Source organism: Arctopsyche grandis, chromosome 1 (assembly GCF_051622035.1).
Source record: "Arctopsyche grandis isolate Sample6627 chromosome 1, ASM5162203v2, whole genome shotgun sequence".
NCBI lineage: Eukaryota > Metazoa > Arthropoda > Insecta > Trichoptera > Hydropsychidae > Arctopsyche > Arctopsyche grandis.
Window position 1 is genome coordinate 29,670,415 of NC_135355.1, and position 27,485 is coordinate 29,697,899.

The following is a 27,485-nucleotide window of genomic DNA, read 5'->3' on the forward strand; positions in this document are numbered from 1 at the left end:
CAGAATGAAGAGACTTGGTTCATGGCTTGGTGCTATTCTGGAATGCGCCATGAACGAGCTGGTGACGCCGTACGACGTGGAGACTGCGTACTATTGAGAGCTGGAAGTCGACGAACTGAAGCCCCCTTCGTAGCCAGAGTCACCCAACTGTGGGAAAATCCTTCCGATGGTAACTATCATTAATTATATGCAACTTGCGATTGATGAATTCCGCAATGTTATTATTGATGTGTTCGATGTGTTCAGGTGAGATGATGGTGTCGCTGCTGTGGTACTATCGGCCCGAACATACAGATAGTGGAAGACAACCTGAAGATTGCGCCGAAGAAGTTTTCGCTTCGCGGCATCGAGACGCTAACAGTGTAGCCTGCATAGAAGACAAGTGCTATGTACTCACATTCAACGAATATTGCAGGTATAGTGAATTTGTTTTTGATGACTGCTATATTTTTCCAAGCCAAAATATATTAGTTTTTACTTAATCTATGTACGTAGTAATAATATAAAGTTTTTTGATCAGACTGAAACTTTTTTACATGTAATAGAAATGATAAATATCATACACTAATATATTTATCCCTACCGGAATTAGTACTTTTACTCTACAGAATCGAGGTTTTTCATGTTTTTCTCAGACACATTTATTGAACTAAAATTTCATATTTAGAAGTTTAATAATAATAAGTAATATAATGTTAAATAATATGAAGTAATATGTAAAGTTTATTGAATATCTGCCAAACGGAAGTGACAGTTTACAATTGTTCGATTTTTACACTGGTTTACCCAGTAATTTCTGAATTTATAACCATAGCATAGCAGAATTTCTCGATGTAAATCCCTAACTGCTGAGTATTTTAGATTGTGGCTTGGCATTTAAATTGTGAACATTACATTTTAACAACAATGAAGAAGATGGAACAAATTTTTGAAAAATACATTCATTAATAGACTTGTTTTGTTTATTTTATATTGTTGCAAGATATATGTATTATGTATTGTATCTAATCTATAATTTGGAAAGAGACTTTGTATGTAAATATCCTTGGTCGTCGTCGTCGTCGTCGTCTTCGTCGTCGTCGTCCGTAGATCGGTGACGTCATCGAACACGTGATTCGATTTTTTTTTTTTCGATCCATGGGCGCCGATTTGTTTTTTTCGTTTCAATGGATTCACCCCCGCGGGGGCGCAAAGCGAGTAGTTTCATGGGGCCCCGCTAGGGGCGCCACAAGGGGCGCAGCCCCGTGGGGCTCAAAAGGGGGCGCCACAAGGGGCGCAGCCCAGTGGGGCCCCGAAGGGGGCCCGGGGGGCCCAGCCTCATGGGGCGCAGCCCCATGGGGCTCAAAAGGGGGTGCCACAAGGGGCGCAGCCCCGTGAAGCCCCGAAGGGGGCGCGGGGGGCCCAGCCTCATGGGGCGCAGCCCCATGGGGCTCAAAAGGGGGCGCCACAAGGGGCGCAGCCCCGTGGGGCCCCAGCCTCATGGGGCGCAGCCCCATGAGGCTCAAAAGGGGGCGCCACAAGGGGCGCAGCCCCGTGGGGCCCCGAAGGGGGCCCGGGGGGCCCAGCCTCATGGGGCGCAGCCCCATGGGGCTCAAAAGGGGGCGCCACAAGGGGCGCAGCCCCGTGGGGCCCCGAAGGGGGCCCGGGGGGCCCAGCCTCATGGGGCGCAGCCCCATGGGGCTCAAAAGGGGGTGCCACAAGGGGCGCAGCCCCGTGGGGCCCCGAAGGGGGCCCGGGGGGCCCAGCCTCATGGGGCGCAAGCCCTAATAGGCATTAACTAAGGGGGGCGAAGCCCTAAACGGCAATTAATCTTGGGGGCGCGGGGGGCGAAGCCCTAAAAGGCAACTGATCATGGGGGCGAAGCCTTAGACGGCATTTAATCATGGGGGCGCGGAGGGGCGAAGCCCTAAAAGGCATTAACTAAGGGGGGCGAAGCCCTAAACGGCAATTAATCTTGGGGGCGCGGGGGGCGAAGCCCTAAAAGGCAACTGATCATGGGGGCGAAGCCTTAGACGGCATTTAATCATGGGGGCGCGGAGGGGCGAAGCCCTAAAAGGCATTAACTAAGGGGGGCGAAGCCCTAAACGGCAATTAATCTTGGGGGCGTGGGGGGCGAAGCCCTAAAAGGCAACTGATCATGGGAGCGAAGCCTTAGACGGCATTTAATCATGGGGGCGCGGAGGGGCGAAGCCCTAAAAGGCATTAACTAAGGGGGGCGAAGCCCTAAACGGCAATTAATCTTGGGGGCGCGGGGGGCGAAGCCCTAAAAGGCATTAACTAGGGGGGGCGAAGCCCTAGACGGCATTTAATCATGGGGGTGCGGAGGGGCGAAGCCCTAAAAGGCATTAACTAAGGGGGGCGAAGCCCTAAACGGCAATTGCTCATGGGGCGTGGAGGGGCGAAGCCCTAGAAGGCAAAGGCTCAGGGGGGCGCCGAGGGCGAAGCCCTAGAAGGCAAAAAAAAATTTAGATTTTTTTTTTTGATTTTTTAAAAAAAATTTTTTTATTTTTTTTTATTTTTTTTTTATTTTTTTTTTAATTTTTTTTTTTATTTTTTTTTTATTTTTTTTTTTAATTTTTAAATTTTTTTTTAATTTTTTTTTTTTTTAATTTAATTAGCTTAGTCATGTTTAAGCGGTTTATATTATAAACACTGAGCGAAGCCGGGTAATACAGCTAGTGTATAATATTAGAGAGTCTAAACACACCTTTACAATACTCGAAATCCTCGGCGGTAGTTATCTAGGGTTTGTTTGGATTAGCTGCAATTTTTATCCTGCCTTCTATTGGATTTCTAAATAATTCTAGTTGGTAATTTTGGCGTAAATAGACGTCGGCACTCAAAGGATTAAGTTTCAAAAAAAATTTAATAAAATCCGACAGCCGAAAGTAAAACTTTTGTCCTAAGTTAGTTTCCATACATTGGCGCTTAAACTTATATCGAAAATGCTCTTATAGCCGGAATGTGTGCGTCATTGTCAAATTTTTGTCTTCCATACTTTTTATATACCTCATTTATATACTTTAAATTAAATCATGGGTCGGTCACATCCAAATAATTTTTTTTAATTAACAGTTGTATTTATATTTGAATTTTTTGATTACCAGGTATCGTAAGCAAGTGAAAGCGGCTGAAGAGAACATAACATGTCCGATCAGCATAGTTCCGAGCATGCCTGTGAACGACGTAACCACAGCCATCGCAACCAACGATGGCAAAGTTCCTTTCAACATCTCGCCTGATTTGGTACTGTTTTGCCGGCGCGTCTACGACTTCCGGCTCAAGAAGATTGTGAGGCCACCGTATTGACATTTTTATCGACCGTGTGTCTTGTCCATGTTTGACAAAAATATAAGTACAACAGCATTGTTATCAATGTAACTATATTATATATATATATATTATTATTAATACATGAAATGAAAAAAATACAGTGTTGGTTTAAAAATTGAAAACACAAGACTAGGTGCTTATTTGAAACAAAAGAAATATGATTTGAAACCAGACATTCTGCAGGCAAAGAATGCCCCGTGTGTATTTACTACATAATACATTTGAATGAAATAATTAATGTATTTAAGATTATATTTATGATATATAATATATTATTCGCTGTGTGTTTGTCTGTAGTATCATAGATGAAAAATATAAATTTGTAAATGTTCTGAACGTTTGGAGTCCATTGCATTTTTTGAGTGGGGATATCCGTAATGTGGCATTTATGTCAGTCATTTATACATAGACTGATGGTCGTCTATTGACTGATGTGAACGTTTTGTTTCTAATATACATATGTATTTAAAAAAGAAAAAGAAAGTATTTTTTTTATTACTAGATTTAAAGTCATTTCCAGGGACTATAGACGTTCGTTCATTTATTGTATTACATTTTCTTTTGCACAAAATATATATTATATACATATTAGTGAGTATTTTAAATGTCAAACTGTTTGATTGATGAAATAAAAGCCAATGCACTATTTAAGAGAGTGTTATAATCAATGTAATATGGATTTAATTTAAGTTATGTCAAGATGAAAGTGGATTGTTGGCGAAAATGCATACGTTTCAGAATTATTTGGATATCTGAAAAGTGCTTAAAATTATCGAAGTGCTCGATTTCCAGCATACCATTACATTATAATCCACCTGAATTGTTGCTGAATCGTCAATTAACCCATTTTCATCTTTTCTCATGTATTTACCTTTGTTTGAATATATCTGATGGTTTCGTTTTGTAAACAGAGGTTCATCAAGAGGCTGGGAATGGTCCAATATTTTTTTAAATGGAAATTTGATGTACCATTTTTTCGTGAAAAAATTATATCGATGTATAATTATTTTTGTTAATATATTGAGTTGCTTGTTGTATTTGTAAGTTTGCGGTTTTTTTTAGAGTTAATTTTCGTATGTATTTTTTAGTATACATAAAAATTAATAATTGTGTACATCTTAATTGTATTAAAATTAGCATTAAGTTAATTAATCTTTAAGTGTGACTTACAATTAAATGTTTCCGTATTATTATTTCTCTCATGTTATGTGTATAGTGAATTGCAAAAGGAACGGTGTGATGATTTGACGTTTGCAATTTACTATATTTATTTTTAAATTTTTATCATATTCAGTTTTACGTGTAAGCGTTTTATTATTATTTAATTTAATTATTATTATACATACAATTGTGGAATAAAATCCTATTACAAGCATTTATATAGATTGATTGTTGATTTTTTCATAGGTTTATTTTGTAAAATTGTAATTTAATTAATTTTAAGCGCATTATAACATTATTGTGCGTGTATGTGTATTGATAAAACTCTTGGACTTGTTTCTTTTTAATTGTGAAAAATTTATTAATGATGTTTCCGTACAATGTTGTCTCTTCTCGATCAGTTGTAAACCATAGCACTTCATTTAATTATTTTTATTATTGATGTAAAGAATATATGTATATATGTATATACATATATGCATATATACATACTGAACTAGTTATCTTTAAGAGTAGAGTTATACATTTAGAAACTTTGTATTCTGGACGTCTTCTGGACTGTAAGTTAAATAGGTATACATACAGAGATTCTGCTTTATTTTTTACCTAACCAAAATATACTAATTAATTAAAAATAATAATAAATTTAAAAAAAAAACTCTACACAGAAAATGACCATATAATGTAGTTTTTTACATATCGACTGTAGATGTACATTTAACTAAAGAAAAATGTTTGTGATTGTACTTTATTCAATTCGCGTTACTAGAGTGAGAGTTGTTGCGAGGATCGTTCATGCGAAAATCTCCATATCTGAGAGTCAGATTGGCGAAATTTCTTGAAACCATCAGCTAGTCGGGTTAATGCTAAACGACTGTCTAATTTTCTTTCGAATATCCTTGATATCTACAATCTGTATGTGTCTTAACTCACTTTCCGTATGCATTTGGAAATGTTTGGACAATGTTATAGAATGATATTTATGTGCTATTTACACCCAAATATCACGGCTTGAGATATACATATATGTTACAGTCCAAGTGTTCACTCTAGTTTGTTCATACACGAACTCTTGCTCTTGGTTTATGTGCGAACTAAGGATTGCAATACCGATTTACTGGAAATTATTTTATAGCAAATTAATTACATACACAAGTATAGCATATTATTGCATTAAATGTTGATGCAAATGGCTTATTGTGGATTAGCTAGTCTGAAATTTGTTAGTCTTCAGTATTAAATATCCAAAATGACCAAAATTTTGAGCGGGATGAATAGGAGGTATGCACGGCAATAAACTCATCATATTTCCCTTTTTGTTTTAGGTCTTGAAATTTTTTTACAGTGGTAACTTAGTAATTGTAACTTTAATTAGTTGTTGCGAGCCTTATTTTAGTTTGACAGTTCTCTTGTAGCACCACTGATGCATTCGTTTGAGTGGCTACACTGATGTATGCTTAAGAGTGGCAACACAGACCAACCAAGTCGTAATAAATGCGATCAGACGGTTGTTTCAATTATGATTATTAATTTTACGAATATGACTATGTATTTACATGACATTATTCACCTGAGATTTATTTTTAAATATTTACGGCTCAACCTAAATTAACATTTACGGTAACATTTTTAGGCAAACTAAAGTTACCACGTTTAGTTATTTAATCTACTTTTTTAATTTACCGGTATAAACCGGTATTGGGGGAAATTATTTAAGCGAAATTTGACGGTAAATTGCAATCCTTAGTGCTAAATTAAAAGCTATCTTCAAATAGACTCACCAGGTGTCGCATGAAACTTTTAGCTGTCAAATCGCCAAGTATTTAAAAAGGAAATCCTATGGAAACTGCATTACAACGTTATAATTTCCGTTTCCGTTAGTTTTTTTTTAAATATTGCAGCCCAGGGTAAACATATGTACATACATAGAGGATGGGACAAACAATTGAGAATACTTAATCTTATGCCTAATAGTTTGTGCATGAATAAACTAGTTCTTTTGTGTACACTATAACTGGCCTGATTGGTTGGTGTATAATCAAACTAATATGTTCATGAACGAACGAAATGTATATTTGGTCTGTAACAAATACATTTAATTTTGTATTTATCAATTAACTCTACGGGGAGAGTGCAATTCGTCTGTTTGTGTGTTTATAATTGGTGTAAATTCCACATCAAATATATTTTACAGCATTTTCTTTTGATTGGCATTGAAATGTGACATCGGATACTTGACTACAATCGTATATGTGGAATTGAATTTTGTAATGAAAATATGAAATTTTTCAGGTTATATACATAATATGTAATACTACGTTCAATTCGACTAAAAATATTTTTATTCACAAATTTAAGGGAATACATACTAAACACGAGGGAACACATGTAACATATTGTTTTTATTATTATCATCATTATTATTATTACTATATAAAATAAAATAGGTTTATTGCAGAGTTGTATAATTACATGTTTACCTTGATATGATATTTATGTATCAAATAAAAAAAAAATGCAAGAAACGTTTAGGGAAAACTGTATTTAGTTGATAATATCATTAATTTGTATGGCGATACTGCAAAACGGCATTGTAGATTTAAAATCTGTGCTTTTTATTAATTTTTCGTTCTATCTTTTATAAGTAAGACACACATTCATACATTCATACATACTTTTGTAATGATTTTAATTGTGTATTAATTAACGTAATCGTGTATGAATGTGTTAGTACAAAGTAATTCGAGTGTTGATTTACAAGTGGTGGTGCAACTTACCCCTCTGCATTATACTGACGAGTCCTTATAAAATCTGACGGCTCGTCAACTCTAACCATAATTTGTTTTAAATTTGAATCTAATATGTACAAAATTTAATTGAAATTTCAGTTCGATATACAAATATGTACGGTTGATGCATTTTTATTTTACAAATTTAATTAAAGTTAACTTCTGGCCTTCGAGGAATGTATGGAGTGTTTCAGTTATGTGAATATTTAGTATATTAAGTGTGTATTTGTGTCTCTTTCCCCATATAGTGCATACACCATTGATGGCCAGTAACATCATTCGTAATCAGAGAAAATTAAGTTTCAAACATTATGTGTATTATAATTATAATATATGTTATAAAGAATATAATTTTAGAGATATAAAATTCAACAGTGTTGATATCGTAAATGTGAATATTATTGTATAATGAAATATACCAAATTGTTTGGTGGCGGTCGAAAGAAAATTTGAACATCCATGCGCGCGCGTAAACTGCTACCCCTCGCTTTTAGGAAAATTTAATTATTTTTATATTAGAGTCTTTAATTGTTTTATTGGATATTTTCTTTTGTGAATAATTAAAAATTCTTTTTGCATATTTATAGTCTTGAGCCTCACAGGAATATGATTAGTCAATAGAACTATAAATTTAGTCACTTATGATATGTATTTAATTTATTTGTGTTATATTTTCTTATGTTGCCTTGAATTAAAATCCATAATATATGTGTTTTTATTTAAATTATATGATTTTGTTTTATTTTTTATTCCACGGATTTCTGTTGCAGATAATAAAGTTATCATTCTTGCGAAATTGTAGAGCCAATCTTCTTTTTTTACTTTTCGATTTTTTCTGTTTAATTATTAATGAATAATGATTTTTGATTATTTTGGCTTGAAAAATAATTAAGCCTTGTCGTTAGGTGCCTTGCTGTCTGTCAACCCATTGTCATTAGAAATGTGTGTGCATTCCTTAAATTACATATTCTCAATGATTGAACTATCTCCTACAAATAAACGTGAATTAAGTAAGAATTGTGTTTTTAATTTGAAACAACAAAAATAGTCTTAACTTTCCGAATTGATTTGTAGATTCTTATCATTGTTGTTATTTTCCAATAGTACTTTCTCAACAACAACAAAAAAATTTGGATCATAATCCAAACCATAAAAATAGATGTTTTGAAAAATAAATAACAAAATATATTCTTATAATTTTGAATTTTGTAATTTACATTTTTAGAAAATATGCTAATGCTATACATAGTTGAGTTTATACTGGATGTAAGTGTCCAGTGTATTGGTATTTATGTGCATATTCTATGATTCGATGCTTATCTCGATATGTAGTATTCTCCGAAGTGAGTTCATTGGGGTGGATCATCGATAAAGTCATCGCTTATGTGGAAATGATGTACAAGTACACATGTGCAAGGCAATGCGAGTGATTCCCTTTTCATATAAAGAAATTGAAAATACTTCAAGTTAAGAAAGGATAAGTGAGTATTGTAAGAGTAGGTATGTATGTACGTAATTGATTATAAAAAAATTAAAATTTACAAAGCATAATTTTAGAATCAATGTTTCAAAACTTGAAGTTGTGCCTTAATTATGGTCCAGCACATAGATTTGATTTCATTGAAATAAAGTATTCTAAAATTTAAGTGAATTTTGAGAATAGGGAAAAATGATTTGGAAGTCATCAACTGGAACATCAATTATTGCATTAAGTATATTTTATTTTGAACTACATTTTTCAACTTCAATTTTTTAAGTCCAAATGGCTAAGAACTGCTGCATGGCCAATAGTTACTCTCTATGGAAAAATCGTGAAGTCTAAAAGATCAGTCTGATAATTGATTTTCATTACATTTCATTAGTGACGATACATATGTTCAATTTAAATCATTGTATTTTTTAACTCATAATATTGCCTTTTGTCTAGATTCAATAGAATAAAAGTTTATAATATCAAAAAAAATTAAAATAAATGTTTATAATATTATTTTAGGTTTCTCGTCTTAAATAATACGCGTTGGATAATATGTATGTATGGTAAACGGATTATTGCGCAAATTGCGATCGCGCGCATGACAATCTCGAATACGAAATATCGATACTCTACTGATTGATGGAGTTTTTGGGTGCCAGATGTTCCGTGATCGAGATTTTAGTGACGTGCGTGAGATCGCTTTTGGCGAAATATTCACCGAGCTCTTATATATTATATATGTAGCTAAACCCATATATTTATGAGATCGGGGCAATTTTGCTTCTTGAAATTTTCGTAATCGGACAACTTCATTCGTTCAAAATACTATCTATATATTATAATTAAAATAAACTTTTGAAAGACGAACGCCTTTCAGTAAACGGCAGAGCGATAGAGGAGCGGCAGGGAAAAGTCACCCCGGGTGAAATTTTTTGGGGGTGGTATTTTTAAAAATGAATGTATTTTTTTAAATAAAATTAATGTAAACTATTATATATTCCATTTATCATGCTTTCTTTCGTTTATTTTTACTTTATGACTTGATGACAAAATATAATATATATAAAAACGGACGCGATGTATTTAGGTATGTGCCGGACCGTGGATACACAGCCAATCATAGTCAAGTGGTTGAGGAGATGTGGGAAAGTAGGGGGGGGGGGGGGGGAGTGTGGAGCGTCATGTGACGTCAGGCCGAGTGACGACAAGCATGTGCGACGTCAAGCCGAGCGATGGGTGGCACATACACACACAAACACATATTCATTCATCATTTATCTGTCATTGCGTGTGCCTATTAGAACTACCAGATGTAATGAGCTCCATTACGTGCCTAATATATTTTCTAATTATGGAAGAAGCTCATTCATATTTTCTAATTATGAAAGAAACTCATTCTACCAATTGTGATTTCGACTTAATTAATATTAATACAAACCAAGCTAGAGTGATTGTTGCGAATTTGTTTTTTGATGCTTAACATTTTTGTAAATTAGTAATTGTGATTGTGAATTTTTATCATATTATTATTTTATTGTTTTTATAATATTGTTATTTTTATTTTATATCTTTTAATGTTTAAATTTTCTATTTTTTCTTTCACCTACATATGTATATGTGAAAATTTTAAAATGGTTTTTCTTTCATTGATTCTTTTTTTGTTATCAATTTTGTAATTTAACAAAACTGTAAATTTTCCTAACAAAATAAAATAAAAATAAAAAAATTAAATAAAATTTCGAACGGGTGAACGGCGCGCAAAATCGTGTAAGGGCGGTTTCAGACTAGCGTTTTATACGCGCGTATAATCTCGTTTTTTGAAGTGCATGTAGGCGCGTATAGGCGCGTCGTTTTCCATACGCGCAACTCGTACGAGCGTAGACGCGCTTATAAGCTCGTATTATCCATGTTGATACTAAATCACCACTACCGGTTCGAGCGAAAACGCCGGAATAAGCCCGTGTACCTGCGTCCGGTTTTTTGAAGCGCGAAAAGTAGCGCGCGTGTAAGCGCGTATGCCGAAATGATCGTATACGCGCAGAAAAAAACGCTAGTCTGAAACCACCCTAAGGCTAACACTATATTTTTATATATGTATACAATATATATATAACTTTATTTTAATTCGTGTATCAATTCCTTTTCGAAAATACCCGTTGAAATCAACGGGCACAGCACTAGTGAGCATATATTAAAATAAACGCATTTCCAAGACACATTATATCTGCAATTGCATTAACTGACCCGATTTTGTTTATGGCGATACAAACAATGTGTAATAAAAATATTAAAATCTATAGTCCGTAAATAAAATAGTCTGTGGTTGAAAAAAATACGAATGGATAATAAAAACAAAGTAATATTAATAAAAAAAAATATCCTCAATCCACCACTAATCTAAATAAATTGAATATCGTCAATTTGATTCTCTTTATTAGATCGATAGTGTATTTATGTATATGTTCACAGTCCATGTATTCACTTCGGTTCATTCACGAACATAATATCATCTTGATCTTGGAGGAACTAGAGGTTTTTGTTTAAACGAATTTTTGTTATTAATCCACAAGAATAGTCGAAATATGATTTTTCTAAGTGGAATTTTATTTAATTCTCATATAAAGACAATTTAATATATTATCCCTATTAATTCAATTCAGATTCGAGTAAATACGAGTAAATACTAGTACGAGCTTTTAGCTCGCAATTTTACCGATTTAAAATTCAGCACACTTCCAATTAACCCTTTTAAACGAAAACAAAAAATATTGTGGCCAGAACACTATCTCAATAAACATGTTTCAATCAAAAATACTCAATATAAAATAGTATTAACAGTGGGAAAAATCCCAAGTAAAAATACGTACTTTTGATTTGAACTGGTCGACTACTTAGAGAGATTTGACAGCTGAAAAGTACTACAAATGAAAGATAGAATACCCGACTATAGATTCCAATGTTCATTTTGAACAGGAAATTGACAGATTTTGAGATATCAACCGAACAACACCAAGATATAGAAAAAATCGCGTGATTTAAAAAACACATATGTACATATATCTCCGAATCTGCATTTCTTTATTACCAGATTCGTGTTCACTGGGCATAGATCTATAAGAAAAGTCATATCTCGTCTCTGAACCATTTTTCGTGTCGAACAGTGTAATTTGAGCAAAGACGGTAAACGGGCTACATCGCGAAAGTGAATCGCTACCAGCCGCCGCTACGAGAATCGCGTGCGCGGATCTCCCGGCGCACGAAGATTCGGCGCACAGAAAACTGCGCAAGTTTTCGGCGCAACTTTACAAGTTCTGCAGTTTTCTGTACGCCAAATTTTCGTGCACCTGCGCACGCGACTTTCGTAGCGGCGATTATACTAGTAGCTTCCACTTCCCCATAAAAGACAAACCGCACGATTGTACAATCACGTTCCTGTACGAACATCTTCGTTAACACAAGACACAATTTGACTCGCTCCACATATGTAGATGATCGTGAGCCCACAGGAATCTTCGAAAGCATGATCTCGACAATGAGCCACGTATTGCACAACCGACCAGGATATAAACTAGCGCGCTAGCCCTTGACGTCAGTGAGGCTCCGGATCTTAGCTAACTCCTTCGAAATTAGGCAACTACCTCTGAAATCGAGCAACTTCCTCCTTTGCCGCACTTACGTGTCGGTTCACTTACGAACAAACCGGGATGTTCAATGAAATACAGTTGGAGTGCGACAACGCGAAATGACTGCTTCGAAACCGGGCACCCGAAGATTTAACGAGTCTAAAGGTCTGTTCATACTTAACAGCACTGCACGGCTTCAGCACTGCACGACTGTGTTTCAAATATGTCATTTTATTACATTTCTATTCATATCTACCTACACGTCGCGGTCACGTCACGTTTACAGCAATTTGGCCGAGTGCAAGGCAAAATCGGCTTACTTATACATAAGAGGCCATGTCGATACGGCACAATATTGCTTACGTCGTATTGTCGAGTACTTGCAATTGAAAGAGTTCATTAGTATAAATGATTGTTTGGTTGTGGAACAGTCTGGATTTAGAGTGAAACATTCAACAGAAACCGCTATCCAATTGGTGGTTTCTGATTGGATGGAGACGATGGATGAATCTAGCATGGTTGTTGGAGCAGTTTTTCTAGATTTTAAGCGAGCGTTCGAGACAGTAGATAGGAATATTTTATTACAAAAATTATATAAGTTAGGAATAAATGGTATAGTATTAAAGTGGCTTCAATCATACTTAAATAATAGAAGGCAAAGAGTAAAAATTGATAAGGTGTTATCCTCTGAATATGTAACACCTCATGGAGTGCCGCAAGGGTCCAAATTGGGACCCTTATTATTTATATTATATATAAACGATATTGTTAAGGTAATTAAGATGTGTAAAATACATTTGTTTGCAGATGATACATTGATATATATAATTGGAAAGAATGTTGATGTAATGTCTGAGATTTTAAATATAGAATTAAATTATGTGAATGACTGGTTGTGTGAAAATAAATTAAAGTTGAATGTGAATAAAACAAAAATGATGTGGTTGAATGGTAAAAATAAAAATATATTGAATGAAATTAGAATTAATGATAAGTTAATTGAAAAAGTTGAAAATATAAAATACTTAGGTGTATACATAGATTCAGGACTAAATTTTAAAATGCACGCTGACTATATAATAAAAAAAATGGCTAGAAAAGTTGGTGTATTATGTAGATTAAGAAATATTTTAAGTAAAAAAAGTAAAATTTTAGTGTTTAATTCAATTGTCTTGCCACATTTGGTTTATTGTGCCACTGTGCTTAATTTGTTTAGTGGCCAAGATTTAGAAAAAATGCAAAAAATACAGAATAAAGCTATGAGAGCTATTTTGAATGTGAGTAGATTTAAGAGTATTGGAAGTATGTTAGATGAATTAGGATGGATGAGTATTAGAATTAGTCTAAATATTAGTACATTGTCTTTTGTTTATAAGTTAGATCATAAGTTATTACCTAAGTATTTTGATGATTATATAATAAGGAATAGAGATAAACATAGTTTTTATACTAGAAATAAGGACAAACTAGTTGTAAGTAGAGTAAGAAAGAATAAGACGGCTGGGGGTGTTTTTCACAGGGGTGTGCTCATGTATAATGCCCTCCCTGAGTGCGTCAGGTCTGCTAAAAACATGGATGCATTCCTGCGAGGTGCGAAGAGACACCTCTGTGAGGGACAGTACATATAAGTTAATTATAAATTTTAGAGTTAAGTATAATAATTAAGATGTATTTTTTTTTAAATTAGCTTGATAGCTAAAATATATATAAATAAATAAATAATATGAATGCATACACGTGCATTCGTAGCTACGCGTCAGAATACAAGCCAGCAAAAATGTTTCGGCGTTTATCGAACGAAAAATGATGTATAATCGCGTTGTTGTTGGAAGAAGAAGCTCAAGAAGGCAATAAAAAAGCACGGAGGCGTTTTGATGTGCATCCCATGTTAAAAAATAGAAAAACCGAAGGAGAGTTTTGGACACTGTATAAGGAGCTTGTGGATGATGGACAACATTTTTTTAAATATTTCTGTAAAAAAATTAATTTTTTTTTAAATATTTGCACCAAAACCATGTCGAAAGATTGAACAGCTGTCAACTGTCACTATCCATAATTGGTCCAAAACAGCAAAGCGGCTGACTCATGGCATGTAATTCGCGTGTATATTTCCACGATGGCCAAAAAAACGGATACGATACGTTGACGGATGTTGCTGTAAGGTATGAACAGGAAATATCGGGTACTGCTGTAAGCCTGCCGTGGCGTAAACGTGACGGTTGGTATGAATATACCCATACAAAATGTACCAAAGAATACTTTTCGTACGGCCGGATACCTGCTGAAGTCGGTACGTGCCGACTAGGTATGAACAGTCCTAAAATCGTTCGATAACGAGTGTAGAGAGAATAAAGAAAATATTTCGAAAACGAGTGAAATTTCGAATTAGCGAAGTTTGACGATCAATTCCATCGTAGAGTAGAGCTCATATCGGCCATGCGCCGTTGTGCAATTTGTTTTTTTTTTTAATTTGGCGTGCAAAGCCGTAAGCGGCCGTTCAAAAAATACTGTCGGTGGTCTTGAAGCGTATAAAAATAGACGGGGCGCGGGCGAAGCCCTAGATCGGCAGTAAAAGGGCGATCGCGGAGTCGCAGGCGGAGGTAGATCGATCGCGTTGGGTGTCGGCTGTCGGCGGGCGTGACGTCAGAGCACGAAAGCGGCCGACGCGGGCCGACGCCGCCCGACCGCTCGACGGCTCGACGGCTCGACTGTTCGACTGTTCGACGGTTCGACGGCTCCATCGCCCCATCGCTCCTCCGCTCTACCGCTCTACCGTACTAGCGCTCCGATTCGGCCACTCGGCCACTCGGCCACTCGGCTATTCGGCTGCCCGCGCCCCGCGCCTTCGCCCCCGCCTCCGGCCACCCCGCCCCGCCCCGCCGCGCCCCGCGCTCCTCACATCGACTCGCGCGCACCGTCGACTGACTGCTGGGAGCCGAGCGTCGAGCGTCGACCGTAGACGTTAGACGTAGACCATCGAGCATCGCGCATCAGAGTCGGCAGTCGGCAGTCGCGCTCGCCCCCGCCGCCCCCGCCCCCGGGTGTGTTCGCCCCGTCGCCGCGGAGCCCCATGTGAGCAGCCGCCGCCATGAGCGGCCGCCCCAGGACCACCTCCTTCGCCGAGGGCAGCAAACCGCCCGCCAACCCGCCGCTCGGGGGACTCAAGTTCACCGGTAAGTCTCACCCCCTCACCCCGCCCGCACTCCCCCGCCCCGCCCTGCCCGCCCGCCCGCCATTTGAGGTTATTTTTCCTACTGAACAAAAAAAATGGCCGCTTCCCCCCGCTCGCACGTCCCACGTCCCACCCCCCACCCCCCGCTCCGTGCGTCAAACGTCAGTTTGCGTGGCGCACATATTCATATTCTCGAACGTGTGCGTGCGATTTTGAGCCTTACGGCCAGACGACACAATGGCCCTAGTGCAATGTCAGTGACGCGCTCGAATGCCCCACATAGCGAACGCTCAAGGCCGAAGAGGAATAGCCCCCCTATTAAAATTCCTCAATTCACAAGTCCATTTCAAATATAAAGAAAAAAAAAATTTTCATACATATTCAAGTCGTTCACATAAAGCTATAAATTCATTTGAGAATTTCATTTTGTACGTTATCAATGCTGATTAAATAACTTATTATATACCTCATAGCATCTTTTGTTGAAATCAGACGGATTGAATCTACCTCCCGTTCGTAGGAGACTTCTTCATCAGACAAATCGATTAAATTGCGCAAATTCAAAATTCCCCTATACTTTTTTTTTTGTGCAATGTCAAATTTTATATTAGACGATACTATGTGATGCACGAGTATCAAAGAAATATTACAAGTCACATATTAGCTGATAGTTTTCTTGCAATACTGATAATGTTTATTTAACGCTCAGTTTCATTATAAATAAAAAGTACAAAATTTTACTATCCATGTAATGTGCGTGCTAATGAAAGTATCGCAGTGAAGCATACTTAACTCTATTACACAAAGTCGGACCAACAGTTAAAGAAAAATCATATCCAATATGATTTCGTGTTTCAAGAAAATGGGTATGACAATAAAAGTATAAAAAATATACATACGAGTTCAAAGTTTTAACGGCAACGTGACTAACATCCATAGTGAAGTATTTATTTATCTTCATTTCATATATTATTATTTAGACTGTGCTTTGCAAGCATTGTCATATCGATTGTTTCAAATTTGTATCAAATATTATACATCTATATATGTATGTATGTAGTTAATGGAACCAGTCTACATATCATCTGCAGATTTGTAAGTCTTTTTTGCACGTATTGTCAGCGAATTCAGTATAATTTTATAAAACCAATAGTCAAAAATTGTATGTGACTGTTACAAATTTAAATAATTCTTCTTCTTGTTAATGCCTTGTCCGCATCCGGACGTTGGCGACCACCTCGTCGATTATTTGAATATATCCGCATCGGTCTTCAGCGGCTCGGAACAGCTCTTCGGCGCTCATATCGGTCCACATGCGCATGTTTCGAAGCCAAGATAACTTTTTCCTGCCAATCCATTTTTTTCCTTCTATTTTCCCCATGGTTATCAAACGGAGAAATTCGTATTTTGGACCCCGTATCATGTGTCCGAGGTACTCCATCTTTCTCCGCTTTAAAATTTAAATACACTATGGTTTAAATATGTTTTCTCGCTTTAAAATCTTAAGTTGGATTGGCTTTTTGCCGATTTTTTACTCTACGGAATAATTCGTAACGTGCATATGTATTTTGAATCAGTTGTTTTAATAAATAATGACATTTTGTCATTGGGTAAAATCTTCACTTGATACAATTCGGAATGTATGAAAATGTCGACTATTCGGCTTAAATAAGAGCAATTGAAAAGTCCTACAATTGAAATACTGATATATTTGATAGTACCCGGAATTTGAACCATGCATATTAGAATGATGTCAGTGATATTCTTTGTTTGATATTTCATAATACTCTTTGTCTTAATATTTTCACTCGCATCTACATAATTTTTTTTTTTATTATTCTTAGATTGATTCCGATTCAAATCTTAAATAGAACGATGTTGGTAAAAATATTTGGATAATTGAGAATAGGCTACTTTCTGTTTTATTTGGAATTCTTATTTTAATCTCAACCATTGTGCAACACGAAGTCTATTAGAGACTTAATGTCAGTGGGTTTTCCTAGCTCATTAATTAATCAAAATTTAATAATTCATCATATTTTTGACTCAACTACATACATATGTAATTATGTAATTGAATCTGTGCTTTAGTTATATACATTGCACAAAAATCATCATTTTTCATTATTACAATAATATTTTGGTATAAAAGTAATATTTACCATTTGTAACGTGCCGATTATTTAGAATTTGATTAATTTAAAAAAATGAGAATTATTTTTCAATAAACTGAGCTTTTTTTCTAAAATTTTGTATCCAGTAACCTAGTTTTGACCCTTGTCTTACGGAGTAAACAGATCAAAACTGTCATGATCATCTATATAGTCCGATTACCCTTTTAGTTTCACAATTTATATTTTTAATATGAAATGTTTTAAATTATATGAATTCCACTTGCTTAGATGTTTGGTGAATTAAATAAAACTCATTATATTATGCAATGTGAAAAAATATTAAAAATGCTATTCTTATTATTTTGATCTGTTTGAAATTATTACTTATTGGTTTCCTTGAATTCCTTTCAAGTCTAGTTCCAAATTGAAATGTATTGAGAATGCTTAAAACGAATTACTTGTCAAAATGTCGTTTCGGTTAAATTGTGTTTCATGATAATTTGTCTTCCAAAGTGCAAAATTTTCAATTGTATAATATAATATATGTACATATGTGTGTGGTTTTTGTTTCGTATTTCGATTATACATATATGTATATGATTGCAAGTTTTAGTAAAAAAAAATTGTTTCAATACAGAATCGACTTTCGTTCGGAAAAAAATTATATACTTAAATTTTCTTTTCTCGTATTCTGCACATATATTCGAAAAATTGCTCATTTCATGATTTTGATAAGAAGGAACATTGAAACTATTTATTCCATTGAAGATTACCACTTAAATTGTCGTAATTTGAATTCATATACATACCTTATAATGTATATATTTATATGTATAAAAATAAATATTTGTCTAGTATTTGATTCCAATTTTCAATATAGGACTACCAAATTCTGAATTTAGTCTCATGGTACCTACTTAGAATGTGGATGAAGAGTTTCGTAGCCCTTGAAAGGTAATATTTTTAAACCTACATCTGTCCAAACAATGGTGCTGGTGAAGACGAGAATTTCTGCACTTTACCTGGTGTCGTTCAGGTGGATAAGATCTTTAAAAATCTTTCTTCACCTTCACAAAGTACTGGAGTTGGACTTTGGACACCTTTCAAACTACTGCAATTGAATTTCAAACACACTTACCCGGCGTTCAACCCTCTGGGTTTTAGATCTTTCTAAAAAACATCCATGGCTTTTGCTAAAGTACTGTGAGATTTTATTGACGACTGCAAAATTGCATAACAGACTAACAGTTCTGTTTTTATGATTTTGATAATGGATCAGCAAAGGTTAAATATAATGTATGCTGACCCATTATCAGCAGATATTTTATCCATTCAGTCGTTGTCACTTTGCAATGAATAAGCTGTTATTTATATAAATACCATTTGATCTTATTTTTTGTATGAGAAAATTTTGTTGCATTGATGATTTTACTTCGGACATAAAACAAAACGAAATTGCCTTACTTGGAAGTTAAAGTACTAATATTTGCTCAATACTGAATGTCGTGGTTATTTCTTGTCATCTGGGATCCGGTGAACGATTCGCCTCCACTGATGATGACTTTATCATGATTTTCTTGGGATAATAATACAGTGATTTCCCATTGCATATGTATATTCACACATTTGATATATATAACATTCTCATTTATCGTTTACTCGTTAACTTTTACCGGTCTAATATATTTTTTTCTTGACCTTCCCTTATGGTGCTAAAAAGGCATCACACATTGCAATGATGTCAACTTTGTGTACATACAAAATTTTGTGATCATAAGTCGGATGAATACAAATACTGAGTAACATTTACAAGTAAGAACTATTTTATACTGCCTGGCGTTACTCGACCATGTGAAATATAAAAATTTGAAACATACGAAGGATATTTCAGAAAAAAATTTGTAGTCTACTGCCGGAGTTAGAATACCATGATTTTTTTTATATACATATGTATACCGAATTAATTATTTTATTAATTGAAAACTAGATTTGCATCGTGAACAAACATTCCTTTTTTATACAAAAAAGTCCATGATACATAAGTATTTAACATAGAGCATCAAACCAGCAGCATACATCAATGGTTCGCATGTGATGCTTTCATTGTGTGGTCACGGGTTCTCTCCCTGGTGTGTGCTGCTGGCTACACCTTGGATATATGACTCCAAGGTCAATTTCTTATCAGAATTTGTCATTTTATCTGCCCTTCGAGTGCTTGACATCTTTTCTGTTGAAAGTCCGCTACGCTGAAAATTTCGCCAACATTTCCAAACAGAATTATTTAGAAATCCAATAAAAAGCAGGTATAAAAATTTTAGTTAATCCAAACGAACCCTAGGTCACTACCCTAGATAACTACCGCCGAGGATTTCGAGTTTTGTTAAGGTTTGTTTAGACTCTATTATATCTTCGATATAATATAAAATAAAAGAGGTTTGTAATAAGAAAAAGTCTATTAATGAATGTATATTTCAAAAACTAGTTACATCTTCATTGTTGTTAAAATGTAATGCTCGCAATCTAAATGCCAATCCACATTCTAAAATACTCAGCAGCTAGGGATTTCCATTGGGAAATTCCGGTGTAAACCAGTCTTCAATGCATATTTTTCAATCCTACCTGGAAAGGGTTAGCGGGTAGTAATCTTATTTACTTTGTTCATGCTCAAAATACAACGCCTATCGGCGTTTTTCAGGCCTATGGACTTGTTGGCAAAACGCCGATCGGCGTTGGTCAGCATTCAAAGGGTTAATGTAAATATACAATCAGTAATTCTTAATCTGTATGGCACACTCGTCGCGTTGTAGCAATCTGTTAGACGATTGTGCATGATTGATTGAATCAAATAAAATGCTTATTACAGCACATCGTATCGTTCGATTTTTCATCTTGGAATTATATTTCCAGTTGAACCTGTCACGGGACTATAACAGAATACAAATATGGATATGGAAAACACATCTTCAATAGTAAATATATACATACATAGTGTGAATAAAGACTACTGACTTCACACTACGTATATTATATATTCAACATTCAACTTGTTGCTATTGAATAAGTGCGAACGACGATTACAGTGTAGTTCTCGAAACGATTGTACTGTCGTTCGCCATATAATGAGCGAGTTTGACGTGCGGCTCGCGTTTAGACAGAGAGGGTATAGCGATCGATCGCGTGTTGTATTGTATTGTACTGTACTGTACTGTACTGTACGTACATATTTAGTACCAGTTCAACGATGCAAGGTCTTTATTGCAGAACTTACTCCTCTTCCTATCAATTATCGTACGCATATTTGTATGTCGGACGCAAACGCGATATTTTTCACTTTTTTTTCCACTCGCTGCCCGGTTGATTTCTTCTTCAAAAGAAAAATGAAATCGGCGCGTTCAACACAATCGTGGGATGATCGTGTCGAGGGCGAATGTGCGAAACGTCGTATGCGCCTTTGATGTGTGCAATTTGGTGCTTTTGAGCCGGGAATACTCGGATTTTTCATAGAACACAACAATTTTCAAATGCACGCCAGTCAAAGGAAACATTAAAGCACGAGTTCACAAAGAGTGGTAATTAGATTTTTGCTAGTTTTAAAAAGCTATTTCAAATAAATTTACTACGTAATAAAAGTTTATTTTACATAGAGAGGTATGTATGTATGTCGGTCTCCGTGACGAGACAGAATGTTAAATTACAGAAAACGCAAATATCGGAAGGCAAAGATCGAAAATCGAAAGATCTTAAGTCGAAAGATCAAAAAAAAATGGTGCATGGTAAACGGTACATACGCACGTACATACTCACTTAATTTGCGCGAGCAGGATACAACAGGAACAAGAGGAACAGGCTTTTCCTCCCGTATTAATGTGCGCGCGCAGAATACGGGAGGAAAAGCATGTTCCACTTGTTCCTGTTGTATCCTGCCCGCGCAAATTAAGTGAGTATTTACCGTTTACCATGCACCATTTTTTTTGATCTTTCGATTTTCGATCTTTGCCTTCCGATATTTGTGTTTTCTGTAATTTAACATTCTGTCTCGTCACGTAGACCCGTATGTATGTATATAGCTTACCAGTATAGAGGTTGTGCGTTCAAGTCCTGACCAAATGCTCTGCTGGCGAGATCTTGGTGGTTATTAGGGCGAAAATACACTGAATGGTACGGGACTTCACGTCCTTTGGCTCACCGCTGTGACCATTCCACAGTGGAGGTTCCCCAAACCGAATTTGGGTGAAGTTGCACGTGCAGAGTGCATATGTTTGGGAGCTTTTATGCATATCCAAATGCAACCGAGATCAGACTTGTTTCTCCTACACTTCTTCAAACATGGGATTCACCGTTATCAATCACTTTCAAGCAAGGTTAAATACAAGGATAACATATCGCCGAAAACACTCCAGGGGGTGATTTTTGGGACCTTTTACCATGTTTATGGGGTAGGGGTGCTGCATTTTTTTCTCATGTTTAAAAGTATTTAAAAAAGAAACGTGCCACATACCACTCTGTGTGTTTTCGCCCTTAGCCGCTTCGATCCCAATATTGGTGTACTCACGATACCAATCCCAAGCAGATACGGATGTCCGATGCTTTTTACATACCTCCTTTACAGTTCACATGGTTCAAATATATTCTACTCGGTATTTTAATACGAATTTAGTTGGATTATGCTGATATTTTATAGTGATGTTACAGTCGAAGTGAATTTTCAGTTGTAATGTCCATCTGGCGTTTTAGGTCATTCATATTCGAACACAATTCAATTAGTAAATTATATCTCGAAAAGCGCAAATACACTTTCAACGGTTGAATTTTGACAGTGCTGATGTTTTTACGAATGCTTTAGAATTCAATAATGTGTTAATATTTGGTGGGTGCTTCGAATAAAGGTAATGAGTAGAGGTAGGATAGTCACAGTGCTATCCATTGTTCCATTGTTGTAAATCCTTTGTAAAAAAGGTTCGGCAAACCTTAAACAATGCATTTACAACCTTTGAACAATACGCGGCACCTTCTGGGTCCGGTGACTAGTAATGAGTACCGTATTTCGATAACTAAGAATGTGTTCAAAATAAAAATGTGACTTTTCAATTTAATTTACTAGTCGAGTGACGTTTTCACGAAAACCTAAGCTCTCCATCTAATCTGGTACCAACTCTATAGTGATCTTTATTTTCAGTTGTAATATATTTTGACTAGTTGGAATGTAATTCGCCATATGAATCAACTTACTTGGGTTAGACGCGATATATTCCAACTAGTCAAAATATATTACAACTGAAAAATACATTTCAACTATAACGGTAGTTGGTACCAGGTTGGATGGAACATATTCCAACTAGCTAAGATATACTACAACTGGAAGATGCAATTCAACTGTAACAGTGACATCTATGTAAAACCAATATTAATGAAGTAAAATTCCCAATAATATGTACATATATTGTATACAAAGGAATGATTATTAATTTTCCGTTTCTGTTTTATCCGATCGCAAAAACACGCGGTACTGGACCAACACCAATAGTTTTAATCTGCGTTATTCAATTAGAATTAGAATTTTCCGATTTATCTAGCTTAATCGTCGCTTCTCGGTAATTTGAGTTTCTAGCATCTCGAATTTTTTGATTTTTATAAATAGTGAGTGGACCGGAAGCGTGCCGTTTATTGTTATTTGTTCGTCTTGCTTTGTTAAAGGTTCGCCGAACCTTTCTTTTTGCACTCTAGCTTTGTAAATATACCCAAAACGCCCTGATTACTGAAAAAAGCACGTTTCCTATCCGCCCTTTACTTATAAATATGCTACATGTATTCTCCGTCATAATGTATTTCTCGCCATTTTGCCGTGCATCAAAAAATGTTGATTGTATCATAGATGTCTATATTGTATTCTATATACATATAATTGTCCTGTAGTGTTTGAAATATTGTTAGTATTTTTGTATAAAATAATCTAATCATATCTGTGTCACCTTGGGGTAATTCGTACAATGGCGCCTATGATAGAAATTTTTGTAATAAAATAAAAAAAATACATATAGTCCCGGGAATTCAGGGAATGGTCTAGAGCTGTAGCTCGAGTACCGAGAATTGAAAAAATCCGGTTATTCCGAAACACTAGTACAAATTCGCTGTATCTTCCGTTGCAAACGCGCAGGTATATATTTGTGTGTACGAGATTCAATTTGATTTTGCCGCCGTTGCTGTTGCTGATTTTCCTGTTGCCCTGTCCAACGTCATTACCTTCGGAAATGGAAATCGGCCATTATAACTTCGTCAGCCGTTCGTTGGTAATAATATTATAGTAATAAGCGTTAAATCGTTGTTCGTTTTCGCTTATTTCGTTTCGTTTCTGCGATGTTTGCATGCATTTACTTATCACGCTGCTCACATTTTTATCTCCAGTAAAGGCGCAGACAAACAGCGGTTGACGATATGCATAGTTGCGTTGATGGATTTCATATATCCCGTCTAATGCTGGTGAGACTTATTTTGCATGCTTTCTCTATGCGCACACTCGGTCGACTCCCCATGGCTATTCACAGCGGAATTCCCGTACGCGTCGGCTTCTGTGTGTTCATCCTCTCAATCGGCTTAGATTTTGTTGTGTAGCAAAGTTATTGCGTTGCGTTATCGCAATCTTCTATTGGAGGAGATGCGTTTAACACTTTAGGGTCCGCGGACGCCACATTGGCGTCCTGGATATTTGATGCGTTGGCGCCCGCGGACGCCACAGTGGCGTTCTCAAATACATACAACTTTGCCAACAAAAAAAATATGGATATTCCATTTATGCTTCGAAAAATTATCAAGAGATGTCTAGATATATATACGAAAAATCAATTAATGATAAAATATTTATAAGTTTCACTATTTTCGGGAGATGTCAATCATTTTGAAATTTCGTGTTTTTAAATACTGAAACATGAATTTTTTTTAATTTTATCATGCATACAGCGCATCCGATAATGACCACCGAAGAATTATTCAACGACACATCTGTTTCGGCACATCTGTGTCAAAAGAGCACTGTGAATAGACAAAAGTATCGTCTAGTTACGCCCACTCTCACATTACAAAATTGACTCGTGTGAAAAAAATCGAAGCCCTTAGTTTAGTCGCATTATTGTATCGGATTACCATTCGTTTCGGTCGATGAAACATATTTTGAAGGAAAAAAATTTAACTCTGCAAACGAAGTGAAATCAGCTCCTCCCAACTATTTTGTATCTAAACCAGGAAGATTTTACGACAAAGGAATTTATGATTTAGCCGAAAGATGACAGAGTTGTCGATAATGTATGATTTATTTCATTTGTGTAATTTGTTTTAAATAAAAGAAAAAAAAATAATGTAAATAATAAAATAAATAATCGATTGTGTATCGATACAAAATCGATTATTTAAAAAATTTTCCCATCAAAATATCTATGAAGTTCTTGGAAGGTCCAGTAATACACACCCCTATACTATAAACTATGTGAATTATGTGTTACAGACGTGTCAGAATTCGGAATTCCGAAACACATGCTATGGACCTACCCTTGCAGTCGGCCTGCACCATTTATATAAATGTGTTTTCGTTGTTTCTTCGACTATTCACTATGCATTGAATGCAAGTTATTTGATATTTCCATATAGTATGGTTTGTTATCCATGGATGACTTTTCAACTTGATCCTGAAGGCACAAAAATATTTGAAAAAATCCAATGGACCATCGCGCGAATAGCATTTCGGTAACTTTTACTCTAGTGATTATTATTTCAAAAATATAAAATATTTGTGTTTTTTTCGTAGTTTTATAATAAATATAGTTATTTTTAAATATAGTGCATTCAATTAGTGTAAACGTTTTTATAAACTCATAAAAAATCGATCACGGAGAATACAGGAGATGATACGCTGTTAGAGGAAAATTATACCAGAAATATAAAATATTAGTGTTTTTTTCGTAGTTTTATAATAAATATAGTTATTTTTAAATATAGTGCATTTAATTAGTGTAGACGTTTTTATAAACTCATAAAAAATCGATCATGGATCATAATTTTTTTTTTACCTTTTTTTTATTATAAAAATTAAACATACGCAAATGGTCATTCTGATTATACATAAAGACAGTTTATGTAATAATAATAACAAGATTTAAGAGAAAAAAAAAATATGGTTTTAAAAATATTGATAAACGAAAATTTATGAAATGCTATTGGTTAGACGGCAGGCAAGGGGTTAATAACCAATGAATGAAAGACATCCCTCGATCCATTATGGTCATGAAAACATTTCCTGAAAATTTTATACATATATGTCTATTGGTTTAAAAGTTACAAAGTTTTTAGTAAAACCATTCGTATTTGCCGATTTTCGCAAAAAATTAGCGGTATTTGGCGTAAGTTTCTATGGTAATCGCGCGGTCCCTAAAGTGTTAAGAGATGGTTTTTTTGCAAATAATTTTTTTTTAGTTAACGCGTCGGTTAAAGTTTTTATCTCGACGATTGAGATTGTGCGTTTTAGTATTAGTCCAAGTTTAAATGTTCGCACTTCTATTTATGTGTGTTTGATTGTGGTTTGTTGTCTTATATGTCTAATATGTCTTAACGATGTAAATAATTCTTGTGTGTTGATACTTTGTCTGAAGTACATATCTATTATTTTATTCAAAACCAGATGACGTGTTTCACTTTGTCTGGATTAAATGTGCCTAATTGAGAATAAAATGCGTATGAGCTTTTTAACCATTTATTGTTACGATTGTTCAATTCAATAATGTATGTATATTATTTCCATTAAATTCAAATGTCTCTACCGCAAACAAAAATATCTTATGAATACGTACTGAATCGCATTGCATATATAAAATTAATGCTTACGTGTAATTAAAAATTGTCTTTGTATAAAATTTTGCATTTTTCCTCAGCACTAGCTGAAGTTTTTAAAATGCGATTAAATAAATGCAATCGATAAAATTTGCTACATATTTATTTTTCTTTGTGTTGCAATCAACATTCTTTAATATCTGTAAAGAAAGCTCAAGTTGTTTCGGACGAGCTTTAAGGCGCAAACACACTGAATCAAACAGCCTGGGCGCGTTCTTGGCCTCCTGTGGTAAAAAATCATCAGCGATGATTCATCACTAGAGGTAGGACCGGAAGCGTGCCGTTTATTGTTCAATTGTTGTAAATGCTTTGTAAAAAAGGTTCGACAAACCGTTAACAATGCATTTACAACATTTGAATAATAAACGGCCCCTCAGGGTCCGGGCTTTATTCATCACACACCGGAGGGGGCTTTTTCTACAATTTTATCCTACATTTCTTCAAATATAGAAATCTCCGTCATCGATCACTGTCAAACCAATATCAATACCATTATGCCATTATGCATGCTAGCCCTTTTCTGTGCAAAACTATCTCAAAAAAAAGTGCCGCGTGTATCTGTGTCTGGGTCCTTACAGTAAGAACACAATGAATCGTACGGCATGGACGTGCTCGTGGGTTTCAACTGTGATGGGCGCGTCCTCATGTCGGTGTTAATTCGTTCGATTTTATTATTTCGGCAAGTTTCTCCTACATTTCCTCAAATATGGGAATTTCCGTTATTGATCATTCTGCACCTTTATTGCTCTACATACTTTCTTGATGTTTTCTAACGACGAGAACGTCTATTTTGCGTTACTCTTGGGTTTATGACTTGTTCGTAATCATTGAAAGCCCGGACCCAGAGGGTGCCGCTTATTGTTCAAATGTTGTAAATGCATTGTTAAAGGTTTGCCGAACCTTTTTTTACAAAGGATTTACAACAATGGAACAATGAGTGGCACC

General features: G+C 35.5%; 2 protein-coding genes across 3 annotated transcripts in view; both read left to right on the plus strand.

Annotated features, from left to right (window-relative positions):
* Hers (Histone gene-specific Epigenetic Repressor in late S phase) overlaps nucleotides 1–5,124 on the plus strand; it is a 224,163-nt gene extending 219,039 nt beyond the window's left edge. Inside the window, exons 9-11 of the mRNA XM_077436247.1 lie at nucleotides 4–169; nucleotides 247–415; nucleotides 3,108–5,124. Coding sequence (XP_077292373.1) covers nucleotides 4–169; nucleotides 247–415; nucleotides 3,108–3,309 — 537 coding nt within the window. The 3' untranslated portion in view covers nucleotides 3,310–5,124. The remainder of the gene's footprint in view (nucleotides 1–3; nucleotides 170–246; nucleotides 416–3,107) is intronic.
* Nucleotides 5,125–15,025: 9,901 nt separating this feature from the next.
* The window catches only part of sgg (glycogen synthase kinase 3 beta homolog shaggy), a 52,690-nt gene continuing 40,230 nt past the window's right edge, over nucleotides 15,026–27,485 (plus strand). For both annotated transcript variants that reach the window (XM_077429943.1, XM_077429952.1), the window contains exon 1: nucleotides 15,026–15,553. In XM_077429943.1, the coding sequence (XP_077286069.1) occupies nucleotides 15,469–15,553 (85 nt within the window). In that variant the 5' untranslated portion in view covers nucleotides 15,026–15,468. The remainder of the gene's footprint in view (nucleotides 15,554–27,485) is intronic.